Here is a 20,793-nt window from a genome sequence, read left to right as displayed (position 1 = left end):
CATTGAGAGTGGTCGCCAACTCTAATAATTCCTCATATTTTATTTTTTTTTGATAAAAACCTCAACAAATAAAGAGTTTAAGGTATTTATGAATCTTCATATTTAATGAATCGCTGAGTTATTATAACTTATCGGTGTGTGGTTTGCCTTAGGGTACTTTATTATAAATAGTAGGGCAAGCTAGCTAGCTATTTTATAGGGAGTAGCAGTAGACTAGAAGTAGGTTAGTACCATGAAGCAATCAGCGAAAGTTGACATGGCAATGCCTCCATCGTATCACTGATATTATTTGAGTTCAATCACAGAGGGCCACTTGAAGCTTAGATTATGCATAGAAGATCAGATAACTCAAATCACCCAACTCGAGGACGAATTGAAGGACTCCGGAATCCTCTGCTCTTTTAGTTGCCTCATCTTTGGGTTTCGGATAATATTACAAACACTCCGCACCCACGACTTCACTACTCGACTGTGTGTATAGAGTAAACTCACATTCTATGTAATAGCGATATTGTACATACTTACATTAAATTTAACTAAGAGAGTCTTGAATATTGACAATAATCAAATTTATAATATTTTTGGTACGAAAATGAAGGGTATAATCTTCATTCACACATATATATATAATCAAATAAATACTGTTCCAACTACCAAGTGCCATTGTAATGTACTAATGCGAGTATGTGACGTGTACTAATGTAAGTAATTTTAGAAGGAAAATGTAATAAGAATTTATGAAGAAGAGTTTCGTTAACCATTTAAAGAATCAAAACAATTTAATCTTAATCATTATTATAAATAGTTTTTCATTAAAACTTTGATTGAATTGTAATTCTTCAAATAAATAAAACATATATAAGTTTGAATTGATGCAAACTTAAGGATCCATATCGCTCTTGTTATTGAGATTGATGGAAGAAGTAAATCATAAAATATGCTTCAATCGAGGGACATACCCCAAGATATATATAATAATGTTACAAGAAAGTTGTTTCGTGATACCCAACCTTTATTGTTACTTGTATTATTAAAAAAACAACAGTAAAATAGCTCGCACTGACTTAACTCAGTAATTTAGTATGCAATATTTGAAAGAAGGGATCAATGTTTAAAATGGACTAGTCAGGGCATAAAGGTTCAATTTTTTGGGAGAAGAAAAAACAGTAAAATAGTAAATGGATTACTTTTGAAGGTGGAATAAAATAGTGATGATCTCCATTCCTACCCAATTTCAACGCCACCTTCCCCACTATATATCTTCACCTTCTATCCCCACCAGCTTCTCTTCATCGCTCAACCATTCTTCTCTTCTTCTTCTCCTCCTTCAATTCTGCTATATATAATCCTCTGCATTTCCATCTTTTTGTTTCTTGAAAAACATTATTTCGATCAAATGAAGATCCAGTGCGATGTGTGCCACAAGGCCGAAGCTTGTGTGTTCTGTGTTGCAGATGAGGCCGCCCTCTGTCAATCCTGCGACCGCAGAATCCACCACCCCAACAACAACCACCCTACGTTGTCCCTCCTTCAACCTTCACCTAAACACTCCCCTCTCTGTGATATCTGTCAGGTCAGAATCCTTATATTCTTTTCTTGAATTCTTAACCTTAGTGATGCGTCCCACTTTGGCTGCTACTGCAACCATTACCCAGTTTATACACTGGATAAATTCTGTCTTGTGACTCTAACCGACAAAAAACTGGCTAAGTTACCTGTAGTTGATCGGCCAATAAGCTGCAAACTCGGGTAAATTCTGTCATGTGACTCTAATCCACAAAGAACTGGCTAAGTTATCTATAGCTTATCAGCCAATAAACTGCAAACTCGTGTAAATTATGTCTTGTAACTCTAGTCGATAAAGAATTGACTAAGTTGTCTATAACTGATCAACCAACATGCTACAAACGATCAATAAGCAAACTCGGATAAATTATGTCTAGTAACTCTAACCGGCAAACAACTGACTAAGTTGTCTATAGCTGATCGGCCAATAAGCTGCTCCAATTAACAGTTTAATTTGTAACCTTGGACTGAACTAACTTAACTGGGGTGGTTATTTTCTTTTCTTGATCGAATTCTTAGTCTTAATGATGTGATCTAGGATTCGGGTTTATCTTTTGTGGGGCAATTAGGATCTGGGTCGAATTGGCTGACAATTTTTTGGTTTGATTGATGATATATAGGAGAGGAAGGCATTCTTGTTTTGTCAGCAAGACAGGGCTATACTATGCAGAGGTTGTGATGTTGGTATACACAAGGCAAATGACCATACCCAGAAGCACAACAGGTTTCTTCTGACTGGTGTTAAGATCTCTGCAACTTCTTCTGCTCCCCATTCTTCTTCTTCTTCATCATCATCATCATCACCCACAAATCACACTCAAAACCCCACAAATATTAAGCCTGCTGTTAGTCCTTATGATGGTGATAAGGGTGGTGGAAATGGGGAATTGATGATGACTAGTAGCAGCATATCAGAATACTTACAGATGTTACCAGGCTTCCATGTTGAAGAGCTTCTTGATTCCTCTTATGGCTTCTGCAAGGTTTGAATTTCTCTCATCCTCTCCCCTTATCCTTCTTGAAGAGAGGTAAACTAGCTTAAATTGTCCATAGTTGATTAGTTCAAACTAAAAAGTCAATAAGTTATTTCAGTTGGGAGTGAACTTGTAATTTTATAGTTACCCAGTGTTGGGCGAAGACTCGTGAAATGACAAGTCCAGCACTAAGTAGCTAGTCAATACCAAGTGACCAGACGTTGTTGGGCGGAAGTCCAAAATAGGGATGTCAACTAGGCAGGGTGGAGGCTGGAAGTATACCCCCGTCCCCATCACCAAAACTCCGACCTCGTCCCCGCCCCTGTCCCATGGCGGGGAATTGAAAATACCCCATTCCTATCCTCGACGAGGCGGGGATCGGGAATCCTTGTCTGGGACGAGACAAATTGCCATCCTTAATTTGAATGGTCAAATTCAACACCGTGTCTCTAGAAAATGTGGCAGTGTAAAGGAAATAAAGTTACATCTTCCCTACGAACTACAACTTTTAGCGTAATGATATACGCTTGATCCTAACACGAAATTAACAACCTGACTAACTTAGCTTAGTTGCCCTTTTGTCCTTCTTCCAGGAAATTATGTTCCATCATTAACACAGACTTGAGTCATTGAATTCAGTTCTTTTGTTTTCTGATTGATGACTGTAGATTGGTGATGATAATGATGTGTTGCCATTTTGGGGTAGTGATGATCTTGAGAGCAATCTAAGCACTTTCAGCTCAGAAATCACACCTGCAACTACAGCTTATGGTGGGATCAAGAACTCCATGGAAGCTGCAAACAAGAGCAGCAGAAAGTGGAGAGATAATAACAATAATTCTTTTGCAGTGCCACAGATCAGTACATCTCCCTTCACATTCAAGAAATCAAGAACTCTATGCTAGCTAGCTAGGATATCCAGTGATGATGTATTATATCAACCAAACATCTATAATTTTCTCCAATTTCTTTCTTATTTTCCCCACTTTGTAAATAGCTACGAATGAATGAATCAATAAAATATGTGTTGGTTTTACGACTGGAGCAATGGGGGCAAACCAACACAATCACTTAGATTGTACAATCGTTAAATCGAGGAAGAATGATAAAGTCAAGAATGTTTTTATTGTCTTTTGAAAATTACTGAAAAATCGAACCTAGAACATCTTAATTAGGAAATAAATTTGATGACCGTCAGGTCACGTTCATGTACTTTAGACTCTTTTTTCTTATTAAGGCCGAACAATTGAGCACTTTGTAGTTGACTCCAAATTTGATCATTTAAGTCGAGTCTTAGCACTGGTCCGACTACTCTAACCTATTATCATGATTGAGAGTAGATGGTTCGATAGAAATTGTTGTCTTGTACTGTAACTGAAGATATGCATAATCTACTGCAAGTTTTTCAGAGTGGAAATTTAAGAAGATGGTGACAGAATATGATCCGATAAGGTGGCCGGTACGGTATGGCTACTCGGAATAGCCCATGTTTTGTCTGGTTCACACCTAGAAATTCCCCTTTGTGGGGGCATGAATTAAAATTCTATCATCTCGATGGTTACAATAATTTGAAAACTAGTTGACTCATATTTTATAATTTATCACATTTACCGGCCTTCCAAACAAGAGCATTGTAATTTGTCTGCATAGACAGTTCAATTGACCACACAAGTGAAATTTAGGAAGAAAGACCGCAAGTATCGAGTCTCACTAACAACAGTAGTGTAAGAGCAACCTCTAGTCTCTGTGTTCAGCGAGCGCGAGACTCTTGGAGTTGGAGATTCAACCTCGTATGCCCACATTATGTTTTAGGGAGTATTAGATTCTGAATGATGCATGGAGTTGCCATAACACCAAACTTAAAATACTAATTACAAAATTTATTGATTTTTATTTTCCTTTTAAAATTCTTTTTTATTCTAAAAAAAAAAAGGATTTAGTTGTAAGGTATGTGCAGTAATCATCATGTTCCCATATGGTTATGATTTGTCCCTCATGCCCGTTCATTTTTTTTAACTGCAACTTCAGGCTGACTTTAGCAAATCTTTGATTTATGAGAATTGAGAAATCAAACATGTAGCTTCCAGTGGAAAATGTGTTCTAAGTGAAAAACGTTTTGTAATCTTAGCTGATAAATGATCACGAGATAAATCAATCTAAGTTGTAAAGTCGTCTATAACTAAACAGTTCAAACTGAGAAGGCCAACAGACAATTCTCACAAAAAATCGAATTTGGAACCTTGTAATTATTAAAACAACTATGTGATCAACTTGATTAGAGTTGTCCCGACTTTAACAAATCTTGCACTTATAACAATTGTATTCCTTAGTAGAACCACATTTCTATGTGTGCATATGCATGTTCCACATTAGTTGGATGTCATGTTCCTTTTTGGATATTATCTATTCCAAAAACAACATAGTTATAATCAACATTCAGAATTCATCAGCTGTAAAACTTACACAATCAAAACATGTCCAAAAAGCAATCATCTTTTGCAGAAAAGATGATATAAATCAGTACATATACTAAAATGAAGCAAACTTTTCCCACACCCAATTGGTTCACACAGATTAAACACAACATAAAATGCAACACAACTCAAAAAGCTCTTCAAAATGATTACAAACTGCAAATGACAGCTGACAACAATCTCCCTAGCTAGCTAGCTATAGGCCCTATATATGCTAGGTGATGATGATTACTAGGAATATAATGACAATTGCTTCCATTACCATCAGTTCAGAATCAAATCAGAGTGTCGGAATTGAATTGAACTATAAGCATCAGTTCAGAATCAAATCAGGGTGTCAGAAGTGAATTGAACTAAGAATTGTACTCTAATCTCGAGAGTCGTTCTTACTGTCTTCGACGACAGTGAGCTTTGCACATGTAAGTGCAGTCATATAAGCAAGGTCCACCACAATGAAGAGGGCAGTCCAACCTCATCCCTTTGCATCTTCCATTGCCCATGCATTGTGCAAACTCTCCAAGCTTGTACTCTCCATTCTTCCCATTATGCCAATTATGGTGATGATGCCTCCTCTCTTTGTTATTGTTTTGCTTCCTACAACCCCATGCCCACCACCCCCCTCCCCCTCCACCCCATCCCCATCCACCTGCCCCACCCATTCCTCCACCACCACCACCTCCTCCCCCGCTTCCGCCTCCACCCACCCGCCACCGCCACCACCACCACCCCATCCCCACCCTCCACCACCTCCACCGCCACCACCGCTAATCCGTCGTTTACCATCCACCATATTAACTTTTGGATGGTTGAAAATCTCGGATTTTCCATCTTCCTGCCGAAGCATGGTGGGAGATGGGGCAATATTTCCACTCTCCCATTCTCCGCTTCTGCCTCCGCCTCCACCTCGACCTCTACTATCACCATGGTTAATCCTAGGTATCTCATCCGCCATACTAACTTTTGGGTGGTCGAAAATCTCGGGTTTTCCAGCTGGATCTCCAGGTGGAAGCATGGAGGGAGATTGAGCAATATTTCTACTTCCCCATTCATCACATCTCACTCTCATCTCCCCCATTACCACAGCAAAGACTGTGAGCAACCCCAACAAGCTTCTCCATACAATCTTCGCCATTGATACTACTTCAGTGACTCTATTGGTGATATGCCTTCATTTTATATATGATAGTTGTCTCCCATGACTATATATAATATTCCCACTTGCCCATTCTAGTCATCTTGAAGCTAACTAACTAACCAACTAACCTCACAAAATTAAAATTAAACATTTCTAAAAGATTTATTGAAACAATGAAACCCAGCCTATGGGCTCACCTACTCTATCTTGAAATCTCGACGGACCAAATAAATTGCAATATATGTTTCAACTGTTTATTTATTCCAATGTCTATAACAAAACTAATTACATATCAATTATTTTTAATAAGAATCAACCTAACTTAACACTTAAACACGATTATCAAAATGAAATTATTAATCTTTTTCCGGAATTACTAATTTTTGTGGGGTGACAAAATAAATACGGAGTATTTCTTTCACGAGAGAGATGACTTGAATTGCACTCTATTTGTCCCCACCAAAATCAATACTACTGTTGATGGTGGCTCATGCATGCTTGCAAGAGAAGTGGGCTATGGCAGTTGTAGTTGGATGGAGTACGATGTACAACGTTGCTGGTCGTTTCAGCTACTCAATTTCTCATATATATATATATATATAGGGAAAATATCGCTTTTGGCCCCTCAATTGTTTTACTTTTGGAAATTTAGTACCTGTCAATTGATTTGAACAAATCTAGTCTTTTAATTATTCATAATATGTCACATTTGGTCCCTCATCTTATATAATTAGAATTTTTGTTTAAATAATTTATTTTTCAGAAGGTTATTATACTTGTGTATTCTGCCAGGTAAATTTTTTGCTTTAGGGGGTCATATAAGATTGAATTCTGGTATGCCAAATTAAATGACGGCTATATTTTTGCTTAATGTAGTAGATGGTTGTTATTTGTTAAGTTATTTTTGGTGAAAATACTAGTATTTGACTTGGAATGATGTGGAAGCAAATGATATTACTATTCATTATTTTTGCTGGATAAATATTCTAATTTGTATTCTCAAAAAAAAAATTCTAATTTGTTGTTTATTTTTATGTTATACTTAGTTTATGGAGGTCGACAGTATAATGCGTAGCTTATTTGTTATTTTTACAACTTATTTGTGCCTTTTTTTTTATTGTTTTTATGAAATCTCCAATCTTAGTATAATGCAATCTCATATATTTAATTGCAAAGGCATGTGTTAAGAAGAAGGAGAATAAAGTTAAATAGTTGAAAGGAATGGGAAATTATAATCTCATGAAAAAAAAATTATTAAAAAGAAATTTTAATTATACTACATGAGGGACCAAATGTGACACATTATGAACAATTAAAGGATTGAGTTTGTTCAAATCAATTGGCAGTGACTAAATTTCCAAAAGTAAAACAATTGAGGGGCTAAAAGCGCTGATTTCCCATATATATATATATATATATATATATAAAATTCTGGCCTAGCCTTGCTACCTCGTTACTCATTAACTTGGACCATATTCACCGATCGAGTAATATTATATACTTATAGAATATTTATTTTTCATTTGATTTAACATACAATAATATATTGTAACAGTAGTACTCAAAAAAAAAAATACAATAATAATTGAAAGTTGTTCATGCCCTTTAATTTACTCTGGATTTTGTGTTGCTAAGTACCCCTACAATTGTTATTCACAAACAATTACTTCATGATGTGACAGAATGCTAAATATTAATTTTCTTTTTTTTTTTATTTCTTTTTTTTTAAATCTTTAAGCTTATGTGGAAGGGTAGAGACTAGAGAGTGATTGTTTGTGAGTGGTAAAAATAGGAGTGAGTAGCATGATCTAGAAAGAAACTCCAATTATGCGTTTTTGTGGGCTTCAATCTCTATATTTATACAATTTTTTTAAAAATAATTTAAAAAAGAAAGATAATTGGAGTGGTACCGTTACTAATAAGCTAACGACTACCCCAATTATCCCATCGGAGGAGTCAGAAGAAGGCAATCTATAACATCGACGACTAGGGTCTATATAATATTATTGATAAAATTCATACTCGTGAGGTACAAATTTCAAATTTTATAACGACTACCCCAATTATCCCATCGGAGGAATCAGAAGAAGGCAATTTATATCATGTACTTGGAAGAACCTTGTATGCATACACACTGAATTTTACAACACGAAACACAAACATTTATAACTTAAGACACAATTACTAATTTGTTGCATGTACAAAAATTTCATAATGCTACACACAAAAAGTCATAAACACATGAACCAGGAGTCAAGAAACCTGCGGAGAAAGAAAACGTTAACGGCAAAACTATTTCATTCCGATGCCGGGAATCGAACCCGGGTCTCTCGGGTGAGAGCCGAGTATCCTAACCGACTAGACTACAACGGATTGCTATTTTGGTTTGCAATGTAAATTTATAACATAAATTGTCAATCTCAGTAGACAACTAAAATTAATTAAATTTGACTCTGCGGTATACTTCTTGGTGTTTATTTAACCTATGATCCCAACATAGGCTTTGCTATAAAACGACTATAACTGTAATGCAAAGCAAAATGAGAGTAATTGAAAGGATTCTTAGTCACTTAGGATTAGCCAAGAACATAATTTCGTCAATTCATAGAATGTCAAATAACATAAATGTATGTTATATTTATAGATTAAGATGTCATCTAATTGTTACAAGAGAGATAATAGACCAATTAGGATGTGTGTCCAAAGACGATTTCCTTTGTAATTAAAACTGACAACATGAATATAAATCAATTGTAATTATTTTCACACGACTCTAAATGCCAATGATTGTATAGGTTAGTCATACTGAATGACGTTATGATAGTTTCAGCACATTTTTTTTTAATAATTTTATGATATACTATGTGATTTATAAAACCTTCAATTTTGCTTGTTCCGAGACTAAGCTACTTGCTTATTATAGAGTGATCTACGTTGGTATATTTGTAATACTAACATCAGCAATAGTAATAATTTGGTTTGGAAAAAAAAAATCAGTAAAATCTTTCTTGATTATTGTGGATTAAATTTTAATGAATATAAATGATAAAGTATAGTAATTTATATAATAGTTTGATCTATTTACACACATATATTGCTATAAATCGCACAAAAAAATAATTTTTTTTTAGAAGTACAATAGCATTTTTCTTTAATATAATAAATATAGTTGGAGTCTTTGAGAGGATGATGGGAGTGGGGTTGGTTGACTTTTTATTTGATTTAATTTATTTAAAATATATTAAAAATATATTCCAATTATCCGTTGGGGCCCAAAGCTTACTAAGGGTGTGTTTGGTTGGAGGGTTTTGGTATAGGGAATGGGTATGAAAGTGATTGCTAGTGTTTAATTAATAAGTTTTGAGAATGCTACTATGGGTATGGAATACTCCATTAATGGGAAAACTCATACCCTTATTAAATAAGGGTTTCATTTCACTTCTTCATTTCTTCCCCAATTATTAATATTCATTCCCATTCCACCCAACTACCAAACATGCTAAATACTTTCACCAAAACCCATTACCCTTACCAAGTATTTGATACCCATTCCGATTCCGATTCCGATTCCCATGTGCGAACCAAACACACCCTAAGTTACTGGGCATCATCCGTGCAACTCAACTATGCTTTAAAAAAAAAAATTGAAAATCCAGTCAACAACGTTACAGGATTATATCCAATCAACACCAACAATATAAAACAATTCCGTTGCCGGGAATCGAACCCGGGTCTCTCGGGTGAGAGCCGAGTATCCTAACCAACTAGACTACAACGGATTTCTGATTTATTCCTCTATGGAGGATTATAGATTTGTTCATTCGTAGTAGACATTTGAAAATAATTAAAATTGACTATGCATTATCATTATACTTGTTGGTGTTTATTTAACCTATAATCCCAACATAAATCTTAGGCTTTGCTATAAGCACGACTCCAAATGTAATGCAAAATGAAATGAGAGTAATTGAAAGGGTACTTACTCACTTGCGATTGTCAAGAATATAGTTTAGTCAATTCAGTAAAATATTGACCCCTTTTACAATATATGTGTGTTGTATTTATAGATTAAGATGTCATCTAATTTTTAACGGAGAGATATTAATAGACTAAGGAATGATGATTTCTTTTGTAATTAGGCTTGACAGTGTACACTAATACAAATATATAGGAGTATAGATTAAATATTTTGCCACCCTTTAAAAAAGGGTGGTGTTTGGTTAAAAAATGCATGGTGGAAAAATTATAAATAAATTAATAAGAAATTGTGACCCTTTTTAAACAAAAGGGACGTGATTTCTTTTTAAAAAAAGGCGGTGAGTATTCACCTTTAAAAAAATAAATTATATCGATTGAGTTTTCGCAATCCATTCTAGAAAGTTTTTTTAATTTTTATTTTTATTTTTAAATAGGTCACAGAAAGTCAAATCTGGATTGTAAAACTAACATATCGCGATTTTGCTCTAATCTCCTCTCCTATCCTCCCACCGATTTTCTCTCTGCTCATTTCCTCGCGATTTGCTATGTTAAAATCACCCTCACCGCCGCCAACAAGATTTTTCCTTCATTGCCCCCTCGACACCACTGCCACGCTCAGGCGCTCAGCCACCTCCAATGCCACCCTCAGCTACGGTTGTCGTTTCCAGTCTCGCTCCTCTCCGCCACTGCCACCCTCAGCCGCCATCTCCTTGGTCTACTCCATTTTCTCCCCTCCATAATCAAGAATCCTTCTCTGTTGTGCTCTCAAGTAGATAATTGTTTCGATGCCTTTTGTTGAGCATATATATAATATATAAACATAAATGTGCAATACAACTATTAGCTTAGACTTTTAGTTTAGATGAGGCACATGTTTTAATTTAATATTAGAGCCGACCCATGACAAATGTCATAGATTTGTGTTATTTCTTTAATTTTGTATTTTCTAGGGACTTGTTCTGTAGGAGAGTGTTTTGAGAGATTTCATATAAAGAGATTATATTCTTATATATGTTTTTGATCTCGAAACGGTCTCTCAATTAATAAGCTTTAGATTTATATTTATTTTTATTATTTTTTTGTTCCTTTCAGAGAGATTTTGATGCTTATTTTTTCTGATTTACAACATTTGTTCATCTGGAGGAGGACTCTGCTAAAAGCTTGGAGTCACACACCTCTCAATGCTGGTTCTGATGAAATTTCCAAAAAATAAGAATTGAAGTTTAATTTCCATCTTGTGTCTGTGTAAACAATTTGTAATATTAACCTCAACGATACTAATAAATTGGTTTGAAATAAAATTCAATGAAATAATATTTGTTGATTATTCTGCATTAAATTTTAATGAATATAAATCATGAAGTATAGTAATTTTGATAATAGTTTGATTTATTTTAAAAATTAAATTTTAAAAAGAAGTTACCAGCAAAATGACATGTACTGCATGTTATTTTAGGTCTAACGGCACAATTTTAGATTGTTTTGAAACTCAGTTGTAATTTATTTTTTTTTTAAATTAGATGATTCAATTATAAGTTTGCGTGTAATTTAATGACTTATTTGACCATTATTTTTTAAATTTACATGTTTTAAGGTTAATCAAAAGAACTAGTAAAAAAAAATCCAATTAAAAAAACTATAAGAAAATAAACAAAGAAACAACACTTTGTTTTGAAATAATAAAGAAACTATAATTTATTTGACTAATGAATATTAAATAATAAAAGTAAAATATGTTTGCAAAAAATAAGAAGAAGTTTGATGGCAATGTGCATGATCATGATCATCACTAAGTTTTCATCACTATTCAATAATGGCGGTGGCAGTTGATTTCAAAGCTCCGCGGCAAATTAAAAACACAGACAACCCATCCAAAAGAAGCTCCGTTGAAATATTTTCTCCGCAATTCTCTAAAAATCTCCTGGTTTGCCTTTCTTTTAGATCTCTCACAAACCTACAACCACAAATGCCTTTCCTCTCTCTGTCTTTGCTACTAATTTTTTCCTTTAATATAAAACGCAGTTCACTTTCTGAAGGGTACTTTGGTTTGCCAAAACAGATATCAAATGGATTGATAACTCAAAGGTAAACAACACATTCATCATTCCTATCTTCCTTTTTTTCTTTTTTATTTCTTCTAATTCTCTAGGGTTGTGTGTTGCCATTGACAGATTATATTGAAGTGCATTTGCATTTCATGATCTGAAAAAAAACAACCCATTCTTGGATTCTGAATCCCAAGGTCAAGGTAAGATTTTTTTAGGTTTCTAATTTGAAGTAGGCAAATTATATTATACCATGTATCACCAGGGTTCACCTTGCATTGTAATTGTGTCCGTGGTTGTAGTTAAGAGATTATGTACATATAAATAAATTGAAATTGCGGGTACATATACATGTTAACTGCAAGAACACATAATCTGAATGTGGTTTTGGACAGGTCCACAAATTGCGGGTACATATACATGTTAACTGCAAGAACACATAATCTGAATGTGGTTTTTGACAGGTCCACAATGTAAATAAAGTGAAATTTCGGGTACATATACATGTTAACTGCAAGAACACATAATCTGAATGTGGTTTTGGACAGGTCCACAATGCAAGGTGGATAGACTTTGGTTCATGGAATAACAATTGTAGATCTTTGTAGGTTTCTAACAATGGTTATTTTGGTTGAATGATGTGGGGTTATTGCAGGTAATTAGAAGACTATAAACTGCTGTTAATAGAAAATTTTGGCATATAAACCAGATAAGGGGGGCTATTAAGATTGGTCCTCTCTTTGGCTCAAAGAGAGAGACCATATGAAGAATTGTGATATTTGGGTTTGAACACATTGATTCTCTTCAAGTGCATTTGTTGTTGGCATTGGAAAAGGGGGAGTTTTAGGATATGAGCTCAGTTTGTGGGGATGAGGGGTTCCCTCCCCAATTGAATGACCAGGGTTCAAGTGCACATGAAGAGAAGATCTATGTTTCAATCAGGGTTAGGCCTCTGAATGACAGAGAGATTTCGAGGAATGATGTTGCAGATTGGGAATGCATTGATAGTACCACCATTTTGTTCAAGAATGCTCAAGGGGAACGTTCCTCCCTCCCAACAACCTACCAATTTGGTATATGTTCTTTTAGTATTTAGTATTTCTGCTTTGTTGTGCTATTGATTCACTTCGTGTACATGTTACACTATTTGGATGATCAAACCTATGCTCGTGTTTATCCTTGTTATGTTTCCTCGAGATTTATGGTTCGTCTGGTTCTTTAATTTCTTTGCTAACGAACGATTCAATGGTAATAGATAGAGTATTTGGGCGTGAATCCTCCACGAGAGAGGTGTATGATGAGGCTGCCAAAAGAGTTGTTCTTTCAGTTCTAAGCGGCATGAATGGTATGTTTTTTGCTGGTTTTCTTGTTCACTAGTATGTAACTTAGTTTATCGACTAGCTTAATAACCCGTGGAAATGGTTGTCCAGCGAGTATTTTTGCATATGGACAGACAAGCAGCGGGAAGACATATACGATGTCTGGTGTCACTGAGTATGCGATGCAAGATATATTTGACTATATCGAAAAGGTACCTACTGCTATGCTCTAAAACATTTCATGCCTTCTCGAAATGGGCAGGGTTGATGAGTTTATATGCAATCAGAATTATCCTATCTGACATTTACTTTTACATGAATGTATGAATTTTTTTAGCGTAGTGACAGAAGATTCGTGCTGAAATTCTCCGCTATAGAGATCTATAATGAAGTGGTGAGAGACCTCCTTAGCACCGATAATACTCCACTCAGACTCCTTGATGATCCAGAGGTGAATATTTGAATTTTGAGCGAAGAACCTATGAACTTTTTCTTTTTTTTTTTTTTAATTTTATTTTTAGCGTAGTGACTGACAGAAGATTCGTTTGTTCGTGCTGAAATTCTCTCGTGGAAGCAACGATTATTTGACAGTTTTTTTTTTCTTGCAGAGAGGAACTGTTGTGGAGAAACTTTCAGAAGTGATGCCGAGGGACCAGAGCCATCTAAGTGAACTCTTGTCTATCTGTGAAGGTAACAAAAACCTCGTACTGTAGTATGATGTCACGTATGCAACATTGTAACGTTAACGTGTTCTTCCTCGAAACATCAGTCCCCAAAATGCATCATGTCATGTCACACGCCATATTGCCTGACCTGGTTTCGCTTTCTTACAGCTCAAAGACAAATAGGAGAGACATCTCTGAACGGAATGAGTTCCAGATCTCATCAGATTTTGCGGTTGGTATGTATGTATTTCATTTTCTAGTACTAGGAACATTGGTAATGTTATATTTTCTTGTTAATTAACAATGTGGCGGCCTTTTTGTAGACGATTGAAAGTTCTGCAACCCAATCTCATTCTCGAAACAATAACACTCTATCAGCTGCAGTGGTATGGAACTAAATATAAGCAACTATAGTCTTTTAGAATTGTTCGTTTCTTTTTTTGGCAGTCTGTGATATAGTCTTGATATAACAGCAACATTTTTTTCTTTTCGTTTCCTAATGCAGAATTTTATTGATCTTGCGGGGAGCGAGCGTGCTTCACAAACATTATCAGCTGGAACGAGACTGAAAGAAGGTTGCCACATAAACCGCAGCTTGCTGTCACTTGGAACTGTTATTCGTAAACTGAGGTGATTGTTTGTGGCTTACGTGCTATAGTTAGTTGCAATGCTCGATGTTCTTCTTGTTAATCGATGATGATCCATTCTCGTGTTCTAAGCAGCAAAGGAAGAAATGGGCACGTCCCTTACAGAGACTCCAAGCTAACTCGCATTCTACAACACTCGTTAGGAGGCAATGCTAGAACCGCCATCATTTGCACAATGAGCCCCGCGCATACCCATGTTGAGCAGTCGAGAAACACTCTCTTGTTCGCTACGTGTGCTAAACAAGTTGCAACGAAAGCACGGGTCAATGTGGTGATGTCCGATAAGGCGTTAGTGAAACAGCTGCAGAAAGAATTGGCGAGATTGGAAAGTGAACTGAGGGCACTAAGATTGCGTTCTATGGATGAAAATTCTGCTTTAGTACTCAAGGAGAAGGAAGTTGTCATTGAAAAGGTAAAAGTTTTTAAGATTCAATGTTTAGTACATAAAATTTGGCGCATTTGTATTTTGTCTTTACTGTTAAATGTCATCTAGATGGAGAAAGACATGAGGAATTTGATGATGCAACGCGACATAGCTCAATCTCGGATTCAGAATCTGTTACGTTCGAGACCATGGGTACGTACGAGGATGCATATTCTTAAACTAGTTTTGTATTCTAAAAATGCACAACTTACAGTTTAGCCCCGTTTCGTTTAGGGGGAGATGAGTTACAATTCAGAAACCTCGGAGTACCCAGCATCTGAAGCTTCAGCCACGCCTTCTCAGATGGATGCTGCAGCCAGAATGTCGAGCTTTTCTGACAGATTCGAAGCTGTTACTGAGGCTTGTGATGACTCGTTTCTCTCGGATGACACCTCTCCGAGGCACTTCATCGACAAGTATTTTGGGCCCGACCCATCCAAGGATTGGCACATTGCCACTCATAAATCTTCTCAGAGTTTTGCAGATAGCTGCAGCAGAGAAGTTCAATTTGTCGAAATGGAATCCACTGCAGGAAGCATAGATTTCACCGTGGCCTCCTCCGAGTATGGAGATTATCAAGATGATATTGAAACCATGGGATACTCGCCTTTTTCTGAAACTGGTGTCTCGTGCTCGAGTAATATGCAAAAGACAAGAAGCTGTAAATCTTTGCTGGCTGTGGTTCATGGGAAACAGGAAAATGGGGTGGCAAGTCGTAAGCTTGGAAAACAGTTCTCGGGGAAACTGATAGGTTCTGATAAGAAGGTTACTCGTTCTAGAGCTGCATCTGACAGTGGCATGGTCTTAGCTACGGGATTCAATCGTGGTGCCAATGATGAATCCTCGGATGTTAAGGGACACAACGTTAAGGTATCCATGGACGCGGGATTCAATTCTGCTGCCAATGATGAATCCTTCAATGTTAAGGGGCACAATGTTATGGTATCTATGAACATAGGATTCAATTCTGCTGCCAATGATGAATCCTCGGACGTTAAGGGACACAATGTTAAGGTATCTATGGATACCGGATTCATTTCTCCCACCAATGATGAATCCTCGGATGTTAAGGGACACAAGTTTAAGGTATCCATGGATGCAGGATTCAATTCTCTTGTCAATGATGAATCCTCGGATGTTAAGGGACACAATGTTAAGGTATCCATGGACGCGGGATTCAATTCTGATGCCAATGATGAATCCTCTGATGTTAAGGGACACAACATTAAGGTATCCACGGACGATGCCACTGCTCGTGAGGCAACATTTGTTGCAGCATCAAACGAAGACGCTAAACTTTGCCACACAAATGAAGATGTTAGCTCTGGCAAGATGTTCACTGCAGATTCTAACCGTGTTGCTGCCAATGATGGCTCGTTGGATGTAAAGGAACACGAATTTAAGACATCAATGAATAATGCCACTATGTGTGAAGTATTATTTACAACAAAGCCAAATGAAGACGCCAAAGGTATGCCCGAGAAGCAAAATTGTAATGAAAACGAAGATCTCAAACCGGTGGCTGAGAAGCAATTCTGTGATGAAAACGAAGATCTCAAGCCTGTGCCCAAGAACCAACTCTTGATTGATATGGTAAGAATCTGTTTTACTGCTTAACTTACCGACTATTCATCACATTCATACCACGAATGAAATCTTTTAGCCTTATTCTCTCAAGAATCATACTCGAAGAGCTTTTCCTATCTGTGTAGCTCCACGAAGACGAACCAAAACGCAAGCCATTGGCAGAAGTTGCCAATGCTGGTGCGGTTCCAGCAACTGATTTGCAGCAAACGCCTTCCGAGTGGCCACAGGAATTCGAGAGGCAGAGAAGCGAGATCATCCAGCTTTGGGACGCATGCCACGTGCCATTAGTCCACCGAACATATTTCTTCCTTCTCTTCAAAGGAGATCCATCAGACGCGGTTTACATGGAGGTGGAGTTCAGGCGATTATGTTTTCTCAAGAACTCGTGGTCTCGGGGAGAAAGAGTGGTAAAAGACGGCCAAATTTTAACCGAGGCTGCAAGGTAATCTAGTTGTGCAATGAATTGAAGCATGTCCTCCACCACAACTAAAAGCCTAAGCTGATAGTTAAGCATGTGCTCCATCTCAACTAAAAGTCTAAGCTGATAGTTGGACTGCACATTTATGTTTATATATTATTTATGCTCAGCACAATGCTCTAAATATGAATTGGCAATGCAGTTTTTCGTCGGTTTCTTTAATTTCTTGTTTGTTTCAACAGCATAAAAGCTTTAAAGCGCGAAAGGGACATGCTGTGCAAGCAGATGGTGAGGACATTCTCTGCAAGCGAGAGGAACGACATGTTTCAGCAATGGGGGATCGGGCTAAACTCGAAGCAAAGGAGGCTGCAGCTGTGCAATAAGCTGTGGAAGAACACGAAAGACGTGGAGCATCTGAAGAAAAGTGCAGCGCTCGTCGCAAAACTAGTCGGGATCATAGAGCCAAACGCGGCATCAAAGGAGATGTTTGGACTCAGCTTTGCTCCCCAGCCTATGAGCCTCAGATCCTTCAGCTGGGCACCAAGAATGCCTTTCATCAACTAAGGCTAGTTTGGCACAAAAACAATATCTGATGGCCATGGTTTTCCATCACTTGTTTCTTAGCATCCTAGCCATTGCTGAGTATTTTTTTTTTTTTTTCCTTTTGGCATACCAGCAAAAGCTATGAAGGTGATATAAGGTGTATAATCAAATATGATCCCATTCCCATTCCTTGTAATTTCATTCTGCGTAACAACATTGTGACTTCATAGATTCTTGAAAGAGCCCTTTCAGCTGTGTATAGTCAATTTTTCATGTTGCCATGTTTCTCATTGTGTACTTTTTTATATATAAAAATACTAATAATATAAAAGACCAAAAAAGAGAGACCATTTTTTTGAATTTTATTACCCTTAGCTTAGTTATCAATTTCTGGGAATTTCAAGTTGGGTTGAAAGAAGGTTTTAAAATTATCAACTTCTCTGGACAATAACTGAGGAGTAATGCTGCATTTCCCTCTTAATTTTTACACCATACTTTTTTATGTGGCAATATTTAATTGGTTTCATTTATATTTGATTAATAAGTAGTGTTGGTGTTGTAAACGGTAAGCTAGGCAAGATAATGTAAATTGAGATCGTAAAAACATAGGAACGAATAGGAAATAAGGTTCTTGGGTACTCCGGGTGAGAATTTTAGTGTATTTAATTGAGTATAGTTTCAATTTGTTCCCCTTTCTTACTACATTGCGATTATATTTTTTTCTGTTAGAAATTAATGGCTTTTAGCCGTTACAAGAGGTTCAATATAGTAACATAGACACACATTAAGAGCAGTTCTCCTTGTTGTTAGGGCTAGTACGATGAGTATAGGATAGTTAGTTGTAACAAACTCAACGCATCCACGAGATTGATAAGTATATTGATTGAGCATCCTAAGTGAAGATAGATAAAACAAACCGACCTTATACTCTAGCTTTAAGTCTTTTTCATAGTTGACTCAGACTCGATCTAATGTTGTATTATCAACTGGCAAGGATGGACAATATTAATCTCAAGAAGTAGAGTCTATAGGCTATAGCTACTCACACACTCCGTGGAGAAAATAAATGCACTACGTACTTTGTAAAAGCTTTCACTTCAAAGCCTGCATTGGTAACATGTAGCCTTTTTGCTCAGCTTGACCTCTCAATAAAAATATTAATACTAATTTTAAAAGACTAATCCAATAAATGAGAGAGTCTATTTTCTTTAGTGAAACCAATACTAATAAATAAGTGTCATTTTTTTTAATACTATTGACTCTATTACAATGTAATATCTGTCCATACATACTTTCTCAACCTACTGAAACACGAAGACAATGTAATATCTGTCCATACATACAGTCTCAACCTACTGAAACACGAAGAGCCAACGCTCCCACTGAGAATTGAACAATTGTTAAACATGCCTTTCACACAATTGTTGAGCACTCTAGAACAATTACCACCCAACTTTTATGTCTTTTTTTTCTCGGTGATCTTGGTCTTAAATTGTATATTTTTAGTATTGGAATTGTGATCTTTTTAGAATATAAATTATGTTTTTAAATTTTGAGAATTTGTGAATACAATACTTTTAAATTTTTAAAAGATAATTATGAACCTTTAGTAGGTAAATTGTAAGTCCACCAGATAAGGAGGACCCTGTCTTTGGACCCGGTCCACAGAATAATTTGCCGCCGGTAAAGTAGACAAAAAAACTCAAATTTGGGGTTTACAATTTGGGGTAGAGGCAACTTTGATGGCTACGATGGAATAGGCAACTTTGATGGCTACGATGGAATAAGCAATTTTTCTTTTTTACTTTAATTAAAAGTTTAAATAACCTGTAAAAAAGTTTATTCTTTGTCCAATATTCATCGGCAACCATCGATAAAACCATAAAAGAAGCCAAGGATTCTGAACCAGATGATGCTATGTAAGATGTTTTTAATGTTCCGTCAATGGCGGTTTGTTCAATGCTTTCGGCTTTTTTTGTTTTTTATTTTTGTTAATTTTATGTTATATACAAGGGAAATTAATTACTTGCTTACCGTGATTAGATATTTAGATGAGAGTTTGATTCATGAGCGTAAGACAGATTCATAGAGTTCAAGATATATAGTCTGACGAAAACGGGAAATCTAGATTATAAAACAAAATAAAATAAAACAAAACAAAAGAGAACGTATAGTGAAATTCTATACATGTACAAATGTCAATTTCAGTAAGGTAACATTATTCACTACTCATTATTCTAATCTAATGAAACTTCTTAATCAAACCTTACACGTAACTCTCATAAGATTTAATGATTGTTGCATGGATGGATATATGATAATGGCATGACAACAACTAATAATGTTAAAGAATGTTAAAACAAGTCCCAATGTTTGATCGAGTACATGAAACATAATTCTCGTATCATATTTCTAATTTTTGAATATAGACTATTTAGTTCGTTACTGGATGTGATAATATTTGCTTTTTTTTTTTTTTAGGAATCTGAATGAATTGGTGTAATAGTAAAAAGTTTTGGAATAAAGGGGAAGAGACAAGTAGACAACAAAGGTAATTGGGAAAAAAACAAAATAGGAAAAGGGACATACTACAAAATTAAAAATGAGTATTAGAAAGAAAACCATTATACATTTTTATTTTTCTAATCATACCACTATACACCACCAAGTCATTACTCGACTCATTGAAGTTTTTTCTATACAGTTTGAGCAGTCCACCGCTAGTTCTAATCATAATAACTGTAGGATTAGAGTGATTGGACCTGCAGTCTAGTTGCATTGCTCCCATTATTGAACCCATCATTAGTTATCTTGTTGAAACTTTTACAATGGACGTAGTCCACCATTATGTTTAGGAGAAAAGTGAGGTTAAAGTGATGACAGTAAGATTGAAGTTGTTGGACTGCTCTAATCGCACTGCCTTCGTCGAACTATTTCGTCAAAATGTTTACAATTACATTCATATACTACTCAAATAGTTATAATCACAATTCACCCAAATAACTCTCCAAAAAGCAA

General features: G+C 36.0%; 2 protein-coding genes and 2 non-coding genes across 4 annotated transcripts; 2 read left to right on the top strand and 2 right to left on the bottom strand.

The window, feature by feature from the left end:
- The first annotated feature begins 1,328 nt into the window (after positions 1-1,328).
- LOC116027924 (B-box zinc finger protein 21-like) lies at positions 1,329-3,576 on the top strand. The gene is made up of 3 exons (XM_031269707.1): positions 1,329-1,573; positions 2,187-2,549; positions 3,209-3,576. The coding sequence occupies exons 1-3, from the start codon at positions 1,397-1,399 to the stop codon at positions 3,443-3,445; spliced, it is 777 nt and encodes a 258-aa protein (XP_031125567.1). The 5' UTR covers positions 1,329-1,396; the 3' UTR covers positions 3,446-3,576.
- Positions 3,577-8,449: 4,873 nt separating this feature from the next.
- TRNAE-CUC lies at positions 8,450-8,522 on the bottom strand. The gene has a single exon. It is a non-coding gene; the product is annotated as a tRNA-Glu (tRNA).
- A 1,333-nt stretch (positions 8,523-9,855) lies between these two features.
- On the bottom strand, positions 9,856-9,928 carry TRNAE-CUC. The gene has a single exon. It is a non-coding gene; the product is annotated as a tRNA-Glu (tRNA).
- A 2,249-nt stretch (positions 9,929-12,177) lies between these two features.
- LOC116027674 (kinesin-like protein KIN-7E) lies at positions 12,178-18,060 on the top strand. The gene is made up of 15 exons (XM_031269386.1): positions 12,178-12,212; positions 12,299-12,375; positions 12,828-13,245; positions 13,428-13,517; positions 13,603-13,703; positions 13,829-13,942; positions 14,100-14,181; positions 14,325-14,392; positions 14,480-14,542; positions 14,662-14,786; positions 14,879-15,215; positions 15,297-15,380; positions 15,462-16,820; positions 16,940-17,256; positions 17,475-18,060. Exons 3-15 carry the CDS (start codon positions 13,023-13,025, stop codon positions 17,794-17,796), a joined length of 3,285 nt encoding a protein of 1,094 aa, XP_031125246.1. The 5' UTR covers positions 12,178-12,212; positions 12,299-12,375; positions 12,828-13,022; the 3' UTR covers positions 17,797-18,060.
- Positions 18,061-20,793: the final 2,733 nt, after the last annotated feature.

This window comes from Ipomoea triloba, chromosome 8 (genome assembly GCF_003576645.1).
Source record: "Ipomoea triloba cultivar NCNSP0323 chromosome 8, ASM357664v1".
NCBI lineage: Eukaryota > Viridiplantae > Streptophyta > Magnoliopsida > Solanales > Convolvulaceae > Ipomoea > Ipomoea triloba.
The sequence above is the reverse complement of the archived record's forward strand: the minus strand, read 5'-3'. Positions and strand labels throughout refer to the sequence as shown.

What these genes read in the sequence shown, in the direction of transcription:
- LOC116027924 (XM_031269707.1), top strand. Translation starts at nt 1,397, where the DNA reads ATGAAGATCCAGTGCGATGTGTGCCACAAGGCCGAAGCTTGTGTGTTC. An exon ending in CTCTCTGTGATATCTGTCAG is followed by an intron (nt 1,574 to 2,186) that starts GTCAGAATCCTT and finishes GATGATATATAG; the next exon opens with GAGAGGAAGGCATTCTTGTT. An exon ending in CCTCTTATGGCTTCTGCAAG is followed by an intron (nt 2,550 to 3,208) that starts GTTTGAATTTCT and finishes TGATGACTGTAG; the next exon opens with ATTGGTGATGATAATGATGT.
- LOC116027674 (XM_031269386.1), top strand. Translation starts at nt 13,023, where the DNA reads ATGAGCTCAGTTTGTGGGGATGAGGGGTTCCCTCCCCAATTGAATGAC. An exon ending in GACTCCTTGATGATCCAGAG is followed by an intron (nt 13,943 to 14,099) that starts GTGAATATTTGA and finishes TTTTTCTTGCAG; the next exon opens with AGAGGAACTGTTGTGGAGAA. An exon ending in ACCAACTCTTGATTGATATG is followed by an intron (nt 16,821 to 16,939) that starts GTAAGAATCTGT and finishes CTATCTGTGTAG; the next exon opens with CTCCACGAAGACGAACCAAA.